Source organism: Merops nubicus, unplaced genomic scaffold, assembly GCF_000691845.1.
Source record: "Merops nubicus isolate BGI_N331 unplaced genomic scaffold, ASM69184v1 scaffold2858, whole genome shotgun sequence".
Taxonomy (NCBI): Eukaryota; Metazoa; Chordata; class Aves; order Coraciiformes; family Meropidae; genus Merops; species Merops nubicus.
Genome location: NW_008624922.1, coordinates 42,244 through 54,386, shown reverse-complemented (window position 1 = coordinate 54,386; position 12,143 = coordinate 42,244). Strand labels below are relative to the sequence as shown.

General features: G+C 40.3%; 1 protein-coding gene across 1 annotated transcript in view; it reads left to right on the top strand.

Annotated features, from left to right (window-relative positions):
• Positions 1-2,322: 2,322 nt before the first annotated feature.
• Positions 2,323-12,143, top strand: part of HEATR5B (HEAT repeat containing 5B) — a gene marked incomplete at its 3' end in the record, with an annotated part of 50,399 nt that continues 40,578 nt past the window's right edge. Inside the window, exons 1-8 of the mRNA XM_008945483.1 lie at positions 2,323-2,448; positions 3,005-3,216; positions 4,839-4,947; positions 5,892-6,041; positions 6,538-6,709; positions 7,079-7,236; positions 8,928-9,177; positions 10,757-10,912. Coding sequence (XP_008943731.1) covers positions 2,323-2,448; positions 3,005-3,216; positions 4,839-4,947; positions 5,892-6,041; positions 6,538-6,709; positions 7,079-7,236; positions 8,928-9,177; positions 10,757-10,912 — 1,333 coding nt within the window. The remainder of the gene's footprint in view (positions 2,449-3,004; positions 3,217-4,838; positions 4,948-5,891; positions 6,042-6,537; positions 6,710-7,078; positions 7,237-8,927; positions 9,178-10,756; positions 10,913-12,143) is intronic.

Here is a 12,143-nt window from a genome sequence, read left to right as displayed (position 1 = left end):
GTGGGGGCAGCCCGGCGTACGTACCCCCATGGCCGGGGTGTGGAAGGCAGCGCGCTCCTGGCCCTCCCTTACCGTCGTTCCTTCCCCGGGGAGCTGGCCTGTAGTGGGGTTTTGAAGCAGAGCAGGTGCGCTGGGAGAGGTGCCGCAGCTCATTAGTGTAGCGGATACAGGTAGAAGGACCCAGGCACAAAAGCCTTTTCACCTGCTGGAGCTCTTCACGAGCTTCTCCCAAACCTGCCCGTTTTTCAGCTTTCTCAGCCCCCAGGGGCTTGTGTGTAATGAAGGTTTAAATAGCTGATTTAGGCTACAGAAAAATAATTGGAGGACGGGAAGGAACTCTAGCACATCTAATTATTTTATAATCTCTGTAACACTTCAGCGTTGCTTCCTCGATGCTGGTTGACTTCAGTAGGCTTTTGCTCTGCATCCCATGGGAGATAGCGGTGTATTTGTTACCTGTAACATGCACAGTAAGACCGAGCCCTGGCTGGCATCGGTAGCGCCTGGTGGGCATTTTTCACTGAAGTTTGGAGCAAACCTTTCATATATGTAGGTGAGCTTTGGGCTGCCTGCCCGCATAGCCACATGTTAAGACCCTGAGTCTTCGCTTAGGTGAATATTCATGTCATTGTTCTTGCATCTGAACCCTTGTGCTTCAGCGGCACAGCTGAATGTATGTGCAGATTTGGTTGCTCAGAGCTTGTGTTTCCTCAACTTAGATGGAGAGCTGGGGGAGTGTGTGGAAGGCATGCAGGGGATTCATGGCTCTAAAGGCCAGGGGTAATTTAAAACTTTTATCTGGGGAGGGAAAAGAGTGATGAGCTGTGCTGTCATATTGTGCCCCTGTGCTGTGTGCGTGCGGTGAACCATGTAGATATCCAAAGAATTGTAGCACTGTCATTCATTCATTGCCTCTCTGCTCTCATGCAAAGATGTTTTGAGGTGATGTGTCTGTGCCCTGTCGACAGGCAATACCTTTGCAATGCTTTATAACTTTAGAAAAAAAAATGCAGAAGATGTCTTTGGAGGTGTAGGGGAGGGCTTACACATGTGGCTCTTCCACCTTTGTTGACCTGTTGCTGGAGGTATATGCAGTGAAAAAGATTATAGTGCCAAGTACCAAAGAGCAGGGAACAAGCTTAGTGTTGCAGACATTGTGATGCTTTGTTTTCATCAGCACTAAATCATTAAGGTGAATTTCAAACCATAATACAGTTGTAGCATTAGTATGCCACACTTTACTACTGTCTAATCTGGGGAGTGTTTTAAAAAAAATTAAAGTTATTTAATTTAAATAATTTCATTTGACTTGAAGGATTTGTTGGACTTGATCATGACTGAGGAAGCTCCTGTGAGCACTTGAGACCACAAGTGGAACAGTGAAACTGTCAAAAGATGATGTCTTATGTAATACTCCTTAGTTGCTTTGCTTTTTCTGTTTTGACTGAGATCCTAGTTTCAGCAGCGCTGCGTTCAGATTTTGGGGTTGCTTTTTCTCCTTTTTCCATTTCTTTTTGCTGAAGGTGTTGGCTGAATTTTATCATTTTTAGAGAAGTCTTGTTTTTTCTATCTGTTCTGCATTAAACAGCTACGCTTTGTTTAAATGTGGATTGCTAAGGATAAGTTGTCTGCAGAGTGTTTGCTTACACTGGTAGTGTGCTTTTGGTAGTGATTTGTTGCTACCCTCTGTTCACTGTTTGAGGAGGATCTTCAGAGATTGATCTGTAGAATTTTGCCTGTCGGGGAGACTCGCAGTCATTTGGCTGCTGCTTGTAGTCCAGGCTGTTGCACGTAAGGCTTGCTGGATTTCAGAGGGCTTTTTTGTCCAGACCTTAAGGCTAGTGGGATCTAGGAAGTCTCAGGTCAGTGATGCTATGTGCAGTCAGTGTTCCTGCCTCTGTAAAATTTGTGATGGGTGGAAAATCCTGTTTGTGATAGGCCCATGCCTGTTGAAGGTGTTGAGAAGGTGGCCAGGTTCATGCCTAAGCTTGGGGAGTGTGGTCAGGGGTCTTGATTAGGGGCAATCCATATGCTCTGGTATGCCAGAAGAGGCAGTGAGATGATGCCTTCACCTCTTCTGTGTGGCTTTTTTTTTTTTTTTTTTCACTTTAAACAGAGACTTTAGTATATGTTTCTTGGCTAAGAGTTAGCATCCTGTAGTTGCCTGCAGATCCCCTTTTTACAATTATTGACTCTGTTCCCTGAAATACTAATGGATTTAAAGATGTGTAAAGATTTTTGTACTATACTTTATACTAATATTTACATTTTTATTTTAGATTTGCTACACAAATTTACAACAAAACCAGAATTTAACCAGTTATGGAGCTGGCTCATAGTTTGTTACTGAACGAGGAAGCATTAGCTCAAATCACAGAAGCAAAGAGACCAGTCTTTATCTTTGAGTGGTTAAGATTTTTGGATAAAGTGCTGGTAGCTGCTAACAAGGTAATCTAATGATTTTTTTCTTCTCCTTTCTTCCTAAAACACTTGTATGAATTTCATGCTAGAGATAGTTGACAGGTCATGCCCAAGTGATAATTGGATGATTTCAGAATTCAGCCTGAAGAGCCTCTATGAGTTAGTAGCTTTTAAGTGTTTCATTGTAGGCAGTAAATATGACTCTGTTATATACCACATGGTTTGGTTTGAGTTCTTCATTGTCACAAATATTTGGAAGGCAAAACCTTCCCTCCCAGAGTAGAGATTTTTGATGGTAAAGAGCATTAAAAGATGTTCCAGCCAGGTATTATTGTATTTTTAGTAATTATTTTTAAAAAGTAAAAATTAAATAGGCTAACAGCTAATCTGAGCATTTAGGATCAGTCTCTGCAGTTACTGAATGTATGTCAGATCCCTGTGAGACAAGCAGTTTGCTAAATTGCGTGCACGTAGGGGTGGTACACGATTTACTTCAATCTCTTATAGGTTTCTTTGGGCATTGTAGTCAAGACACAGAATTAAGTTACTTTTCTTATTTTATTTATTTTTGTTCCATGAACAGACGGACGTCAAGGAAAAACAGAAGAAACTTGTGGAACAGCTAACAGGACTCATCAGCAGCTCCCCTGGGCCACCTACGCGAAAACTACTAGCAAAAAATCTTGCTGCTCTCTACAGCATTGGAGACACGTTTACTGTGTTTCAGACACTTGACAAGTGTAATGACATCATCAAGAGCAAAGATGATACTGCAGCCTACCTGCCCACAAAACTGTATGTTGACTATTATTAGGGAATGGGGAATGGTTTTTAAGCAGAGTGGTCCTGGATGTAGAGGTTCTGTAAAGAAGAGTCTGCCTGTGTATGTGCATGGTGTGTTCACTTGTATTCTGCATGCTTACTTTGGAGTTCACATGTGCTTGATACAGCTGAGAAGAGAGCAGGATTGAGACTGTGGAGGGCACGTCTCCAAGTTGATACACACATGGCCTTCTGAAAGTCAGCTGCTTTCTTCTAGGCAAGGGTCTAGCTTATGTTTCTTCATATGCTATGTCATGGAGAGGAAAATAGTTGTTGAAGTAATGCAATGAAGAAATTCCACTAGTGGGATTGTTGCTGTTTGTGCTCAGGTACCCATTTAAGACGATGGAACCTGTGCATTGTCAAACAAGAGCGTTACCTGTGCCCAGAGAATTGTAACCAAATGTTCAAGGGTTTTTTTTTCCCCTATCAAATGTTGCCACTTTATAGTCCCTTGCTGTGATGCACTGCACAGGTCTCTCAAAGAGAGTCTTTACACCTGGATATGTGTGTGTGTGTTACCCAGTTCACCTTCACTTATAGGGTCAGTCTCACCAGTAGGAATTTGGTTAACGCCACAAAGAGCTTCTGCTGAAATAGTTTTTAGTACTTTCCCACACTCACTGCTTCACATATTTGGGTTCTCGTGAACCCAGATTTGGGCTTTCCTTCAGACACTATTGTAACAATAGGATTTAACAATAAAATCTGAAATAGTCACTGTTTGGGCAGATATTGACCTTTAATTTGAAGCTGTTGTGACTCTGTGAGGAACTTGTATGAGTGGGAAGGGTTTTGTACTATAATGTGCTCTGAAACTTATTCTCCCCATTCAAGTGGTAGTCCAGAAGGTTTTTTTCCTATATGATTTCCCACTTCAGTGTTTGTGTAGAACTGTGCAGGAGACTTGCCTGTTAAGGGGTAGACTGTGAAGACTTTGTAACAAATAGCTTTGTTAAAAAGTCATTTAACCAAGAATTTCAGGTTTAAAAATACGCCTTGTTCCTTTGTGATGAAGAAGTGCATGTGTCCAGGGGCTGCTTTTGTGACTGTCCTGGAGCATTTAGTGTATATAACTATAGCATGTTATTACTTAATATTCTTAATCTCAAATGGCAGGACAAGGAAAATGTGACTGTAACTGTTTATGGATCCATCGATTTTTACAGTGCCTATAGATTTTGTGTTGTGCAGTAATTTATGCATTTTATTTATTTAAGCTTGAAAAAAAATTCAGTATCTACAAAAACTGGCAGGACATAGTAAAGGGTAGAGGTTATTTTGCATGTGCTTGGAAGAGAGACAGATAATTGAAACACATAACCCTAGTCGTGCTGAGATTTGAACATATGCTTCGCCAGAATTTCTCACTCTTGTGGAGTATAGATCTTTTCATAAAACCACATTTGTGTTCTTAGACACTAGTAACTTTTGTTACTTTTTCTGAAAACAAACAAACAAAAAGATTTAAAAGCACAGTGTTAATCAACCAGTATAACCAGTGGATAATAAATAGTTTTTTATTCATTATTCTATTTATCTTTATTTATATGATAACAGGAAGAGAGTACACTGGTTAATGTTTTTTTTCATAGGGCTGCTGTGGCATGTGTTGGAGCATTTTATGAAAAAATGGGCAGAATGCTGGGTAGTTCTTTTCCAGAAACAGTGAATAATCTTTTAAAGTCTTTGAAAAGTGCAGAGGTAAGTTGCAGATTATTTTATATATGTGGTCTTGATTCCATTTAGACTGAAAACTGCTTCCTCCAAAGGTGTTTATCAAAGTGCCTGGATTGTTTACCTTCTACCTAGAAAAATGCTTGCATAAACTTAAACTTGCATAAACATGTAGATAGTATCATGTGCGTGTACAGAGAGTTTAAGAGTTTTGTCACAACTTCACAGTGGCATCAGGAATTAAAACTGCAAAATGGTTGTATGTGCCATTTTTAACTACTGTATTAGGATTTCTGCTTGTGTACCCTGAATTCAGTTGTTTAAAAATGAATAATAACAAAGATGTTGTTCTGCAGGTGAGCAGGATACATTTGGTCCTGAAAACACAACCCCCCCCCCATTGGATTTTTGTTTTTGTTCTTTTTTTTTTAATGTCCTTTTTTTTTATTTTTAAATATGTGACAAGTCAGAAGGAGTTGTACTGATTGTGTGGGTCTTGTCTTTGGCTGTGTTGCTGTACCTGTGTGATTTTTTAAAAATTTTAAATATATATTTTTTTGTCTTCTCCAACTGTAAGTTGCCCGTGTGCAGGTATAGTAGGAAGCTGTTGACTGTTTGGGCTTCCTGTTCTCTCACATGAACTGTTGTTTCATTTTTTCCCACACTCCAGCAGATAAATGGTGGGTCAGGCTGGAAGCATCCTGTCTAGGGCCAATTTGTTGGATTATCTGGGCTCATCTTAATATATGTGACAACTGAAGCAGTTCTAGTAAAGCTGCGTATAGTGCTTACTGCTATCTCAAACCAGCTAGCTATTGGTTGTATATGACTTAAGTGAACTATATTATCAATGTTTCAAAAAATATTCCTGCACAGAAGCAGGAAAATGCAATTACGCGCCTTGTTTTTCATTTACGTACCATGACCACGTTTTTGCATAAATGTGTTGGGTTCTTTTTTTGTGTGTGTAGTCTCAGGGCCGCAGTGAAATTCTGATGAGTTTACAGAAAGTCCTGAATGGGCTTGGAGGAGCAGCAGCTTCCTGTCACCGTGACATTTATAAGAACGCCCGCTCTCTGTTGACAGACAGATCCATGGCTGTACGATGCGCAGTGGCCAAGGTGGGTCTGGTGCTCAGCAGTGCTGGAAGTTCTTGTGCTGTGACTTTGAAGTACCTGCAGTTGAACTGTGACCTGTTGTTTATGATAGGAAATTTTATAATTACTTGGGCAAGGTAAGTCCTTACTAGTTTACACTGCAGGCTCAGACATTTGACTTACTTGATGTAAGTGGAGGGATTGTAATACTGTCTTCCTCCCTTTGTAAGCAAGTATGAGATAGGCTATATCATCTGTGGACCTCCGTGCAAGGCTTTGGTAACATGGTTCGTTTGTTGTGCTTTCCTCTTTTAATTTTTGTTTCTGTATTAACCTCTGTGAGTCTTCTTACTGTTTACTCAGCCAAGTTATTGGGTAAATAGGAGAGAGTGGGTGTAAATGAACTCTTAAAATATTCATATTAAAATATTTGCTGAATAAACCTGAAAATTACACTGATACTTAGATAAATGGTAAGAATAGTCTCCATTGGTGCTCAGTAAGTCTTTTTTTCTTGCAGTGCCTGTTGGAATTACAAAATGAAGCAGTGTTCATGTGGACAGCTGAACTAGAGAACGTTGCAACGCTGTGCTTTAAAGCTCTGGAAAACTCAAACTACGGTGTGCGAGTTGCAGTGTCAAAGCTTTTGGGGACGGTCATGGCTACGGCACTGATACCAAAACAAGCAACAGGTACAAGCCCTGCATTCCACTTCCAGGTGGACAAACTGCACCTTCAGTACTCTGTTATGTGACAGTGTTGATTGATGCATTGTTGTTCCAATAGATGGAAGCTCGTAGGTGGATTGTTTGGTTTTATGAACTCTACGCTAGAAAGAGTGGAGAGTGCAGAATTCCTATTGTAGTCGTATGAAGACAGTGAGATCAAACTATCAAAAATAACGTGGGGAGAGTAGCTTATTTTTAAAGCATGAAAACAAGCTGTCATCTGAAATGTTGGCTAGGTGTATGTTTGCAAGACAGTTTTGGACTGGTTAAGTCTGGTTTCAAGATTACTGGTTGGAACTTCACGATTAAATGATTATTTTCTTTCTGCAAAAGTGATGCGACAGAATGTGAAGAGAGCCACGCTTGAGGAGGTCTTGGAGCTCATGGCCACAGGATTTCTGCGAGGAGGATCTGGTTTCCTGAAGAGTGGTGGAGAGATGTTAAAAGTAGGAGGATCCGTCAATCGGGAAGTGCGAGTTGGTGTTACTCAGGTTTGTCGTAAGCTGTAATATTTTAAATGTTTTTTCAAATAAAGTGACATTTATACATCACTGACCCTCTTAGGAAAAATGCACAGTTCTGTTCTTGTAAGATAGCTTGCAAGTGTAGTTTGACTTAGCTGTTTTGTGAGGTGCACATGTGGTGTCATTCACTTAAGCTGCTTTCTTTTACTACTGATGCTACGGCAAGTTTGTTTGATCAGTGTGTATTAGGTGGGCTTAACTTGCAAAAATATTTGAAAACTTAGTATATTAAAGACTTTAGTTGCATATTAAAATTTTATTTCTTTTTAAAGAGGACATGCTTTTGTCCTTTTGTGTATGCTGGCTCTCTTTTCAACTGCTGGGTAACATCTGCAGCTCTGATTTGTTAAATTAAGTTTCTTCTCTCCATATGTCTGTCTTGAGTAGGTGAAATCTGTTGAATGTGGAAGCCTCATTTTTCTAATAGAGAAAGGTAGCAGCAGCATCTTCTAAAATTCAGGCATTCTCATTCTGGCATATATTTCAATATGCTGCAGTAACTTGCCAGGATCAAGTTTTTTTTTTTTTTTTTGTCATAGGCTGTTTTGTGAAACCGTTGTATTTTCCTCAGCCTTTTTTCAGGTGAACTTGGCAGAAATGCCCAACCTTCATTGTGAATTAGAACATGTTCATGACATTACATTCTGAAAAGAGACACATTTAGAGCAATGAACTAGGTTTTCTTGGTGTCAACCAAACAGTATTTTGTGCTTCACAGTCTATATAGCAGTGTAGGAGCTACTCTTGGCACTGAAACAGAATCACAGAATGGTAGGGTTAGGAAGGGACCTCTGAAGGTGACCTAGTCCAACCTCCCTGCCAAAACAGGTTCACCTAGGGCAGGTTATACAGGAACGTGTCCAGTTGGGTTTTGAAAATCTCCAGAGAAGGAGACTCCAGAACCTCTCTGGGCAGCCTGTTCCAGTGCTCTGTTGCCCTCACAGTAAAGAATTTTTTCCTCATGTTGAGGTGGAACTTACGGTGTTCCAGTTTGTGCCAGCTGCCCCTTGTCCTTTTCCTGGGCACCACTGAAAAGAGACCAGCCCCATCTTCCGGACACCCACCCTTCAGATATTTGTAAATGTTGATATCCTCTCTCAGCCTTCTCTTCTCAAGGCTAAACAACTCCAGGTCTCAGCCTTTCCTTGTAAGTCTCTTAATTATCCTTGTAGCCCTCCATTGGACTCTCTCCAGTAGTTTTTTTCTCTGCCTTGAATTGGGGAGCCCAAAACTGAACACAGTACTCCAGATGTGGTCTCACCAGGGCAGAATAGAGGAGGAGAACCTCCTTTAACCTGCTGGTCACACTCTTTGTAAGGCACCCCACAATACCACTGGCCTTCTTGGCCACAAGGGCACATTGCTGCCTCATGGTGAACTTGTCCACCAGGACTCCAAGGTCCTTCTCTGTGGAGATGCTTTCTAGCCAGTCAGCTGCTAGCCTGTACCAGTGCACGTTCTGAAACAGTCTAGCTTCAACAACACAGACCTGGCTAATGGATTGATTCGTCCTGCTTGGCCTCATTAGGGTTGCGTATTACTAACTGGTATTGCTACTGCACTGCATTATGCATGAGTGTAACTCTTGTCTTTGGTAACTGAATAGAGTCTTTTGTTTCTGTTTTAACTGGATCTGTATGTAACTTCTGAATTTGCAGGCCTACGTTGTCTTTGTTACAACATTAGGAGGTCAGTGGTTGGAGCGGAACTTCGCTACGTTTTTGTCTCATGTACTTGATCTGGTCTCCCATCCTCGTGCCACTCAGACCCACGTGGAGGCAGTTTACTCTCGGAGATGTGTGTCCTTTATCCTGAGAGCAACTGTGGGCAGCTTACTCGGAGAGAAAGCACAGATTGCAGCTGCCAAAGATATATGTCAAGCCATTGGTAAACAAATGAAGGCAGTGGGTGAGAACCATTTTTCTTTTTTGAGACCAGTTGGAAGTTACTGTGAGTGTGCTGGGCCAGCCATTTTTAAAGCTTTCTTCTACTTTGAAGAGTAATTTTCTTATTATGGTAAAAGATAATTCAGCTGCCTTCTGTTTGAAATATCCGAAATGTAAGTTCTGCTGGAAAAGTGGTTGGGTAAAACTAATTTGTTATACCCTGGTGGCTTTTGACATTACATTTGCTTAGAATGGGAGTGGGGGAAAAAAAGTGTGTTTGCAATCTGTCTTGGGATAGGTTGTACTGAAAGTCATGCAGAGTTCTTTACTGCCAGTGTTGAATGAAAATCCTGTATATAAGGTTCTTGTAGGTCCTTGTGTATCCCCCCAACTAATGTCCGTACAGATAACCAATCGCATTTTACAAGTGTCAAATAAAGATGTAGCCTGAAGACTTGGAATTAGAGAAGATAAGTGTGGCCTCTTTGCAGAATATGTTATCACTAAGAGGAGTCTCTAAACTGTGTTGGCATTTGTTTCTTATGAAATGAGTTAACTCGAGCTGGAGGTTGAGAAAGTAAACTGGAATTGCACAACAATGTGTTTACGAAACATCTGTTTCTTCTCCTTTGCTGCTATCTAGTTTGAGTTTAAAGTAACACTAAACATATGGAAATAGAATTGATTTTGAAACTTTTGCAGGTTCTTCTCATAACTATGTTTTGATAGGGTAGGTGCTAGGAACCTTAGAAGAGTTCCTATTACAATTAGTATTACTTCCAGGCAAATGTCTGTCGGAAATGCTGCTTCTGATGTGAAACAGTTGCAGAAATTCCTCCTCCTGCCACCTTGTCAAAGATGCAGGAAATTCTATGATGTACTTGAATGATTGGAAGAACTGTCTCGTATTTTTGAACATTTCTGATGAATTTGATCATAAATTGGAAGGTCTTTTCATTGGTAATGGTGGCTTCCCTTCATATAAGTGGGACAATTTTCTGAATTTGTGCTGTAACAGACATAAATATTAAGCTGATGCTAAAGTCCCTTTACTTTGAAGTGACAGTTGCTGCTTCTGGGGTATGGTGTAGGAGAAAGAACCTACAGGGGAGTCTAGGAACTTTAGTAGGATACCTTTAAGATGAGTAGAAGTTATTAAATATTTACTAAAGGTCCATGTTTGGTGTGGTTTCTTTTTTAATTAGCTTTATTCCTTATATATGCATGCAAATTTATATGCAGAACCCAGGTATATCAAGCTTATATTTTTGATTACTGTGCATAAATAAGATACACACACTATATAGGTGTATTCTTGCATTTGCTGTGTTATACTATTAATCTTATCTCTTAATGCCCTGCTATCCATAGTAACTACTGGGCATCTGTTTTTCATGGTCTTTAGATGATTGTATTTGTGTGGTAACTGTAAAACTATTTCTCTTCAGAATGTCTTTGCTTTGTGAGTTCACATTATGACCCAACTTAATAGTTTTGTTTTAATTTTGGTTTAAAAACTCAACTGTCCTTTTCTAGCCTGTGATTGTTCAGGTATGATTCAAGTGGTAGTTAAGCAACATACTTTTGTTTCCTTTCTGCAGAAGCAGTAGTGAATGATGCTAACAGTGAAAATAAATCTGGAGCTGCAGATGTAGCTGCAAGCCAGCATGTCATGGTGTGTGCCCTCCAGGAACTGGGTAGTCTGGTTCAGAGTCTGAATGCCACTGCATCTCCTCTTATTCAAGAACCCTCTATTGGTATGCAAATAAACTTAAATAGATTAAGAGACATTTAAGCAATGAACATGAAATATCATTAAAACTAGTTAAATTAATAATTTAATAGGTAAGAAATAAATTGATGAAACTAGCAATCCCTGTAGTACTCCTGGTAGTTGTCTTTGTCCAGCTGATTGTGTTTAGTATCCTCACTTCAGTTCAAGTTTGACAAAGTATTAAGCAACTATTTTGATCAAAGTTACCTGAAGCTCTTTTTTAAGAGTGCACAAAATTGTGATTTTTAGCACTGATTTGTTTCTGGTAATGGTTTTATAAAAAAATGCATAGTTTTGCTATATAAGATCTGACATATTTGCTCCTGGAAAATTGTATTGCCTTGAGATTCCAGATTTCTGTGGGAAGATTAAGCGTGTTTTGTCAAGATAAAGCTGTGGGTAGTCCCCTTTGAAAAAGGTCGTTATCTGGCTTAAGTTCACTAGGGTTTGTGAGAGGATTTTCTTTTTGTTTGTTTTACCATCTGAATCCATGTTTTTACTGTAGAGTTGCAGTTTTAATTTTTTTCAGTTTGTGGATGCCTATGTGTTTCCTCATAGAAATGCAAGCTCCTGCAGACATTTCATTATGTAGATTCTTTATGCATATGTTCTTCTCATACTGATCTTACTCTAGCTATGGGGCAGGGAAGGCTGCTTGTATTTATCCATTCTGGCTGCTGTGCCCTATGGCAACAGCAGGGACTCTGTATCCGTGTTATTTCTGCTATCTGCTGTGAAGTAAGCAGGTAGAAGTTGTTAATTAGCTGCAGAGGAAGCAAGAGATGAGGCACCAGCAGGGGACTTTGAAGTAGGGGTTTACAAAGTTAGAGATATGGACTGAAGAAGGTGTTGTGGAGACAAATTGGACTGAAGTTTGGGAAATGGGATTAGCTAGGCATGGAGGTTTGGAAAGTGCCAAAGAGGGGTAACTTGGTGGAGGGGAGACAGCACTGTGACAAAAGCAGAGTGCAGTGGTCAGTGACATCTACAGCATGTGCTTGTCTACAGTGTGAAGCGAAGCCAAAGGTCAGTCTGACTGTTGCTTTGCTATTGGCAATCTGTGTAAAAGATGGGCAGATGGTAGGAGTCTTCTCGTCCAGTACCTGTTCCCTTATGCAGTGTTACTGCCTCTTCAGTTCTTGAAGTAGTGAAGTTGGGCTCCAGCTTTGATGGGAAAACCTGGCATGGTGGAGCATAATGCTAGTAAAACTTCT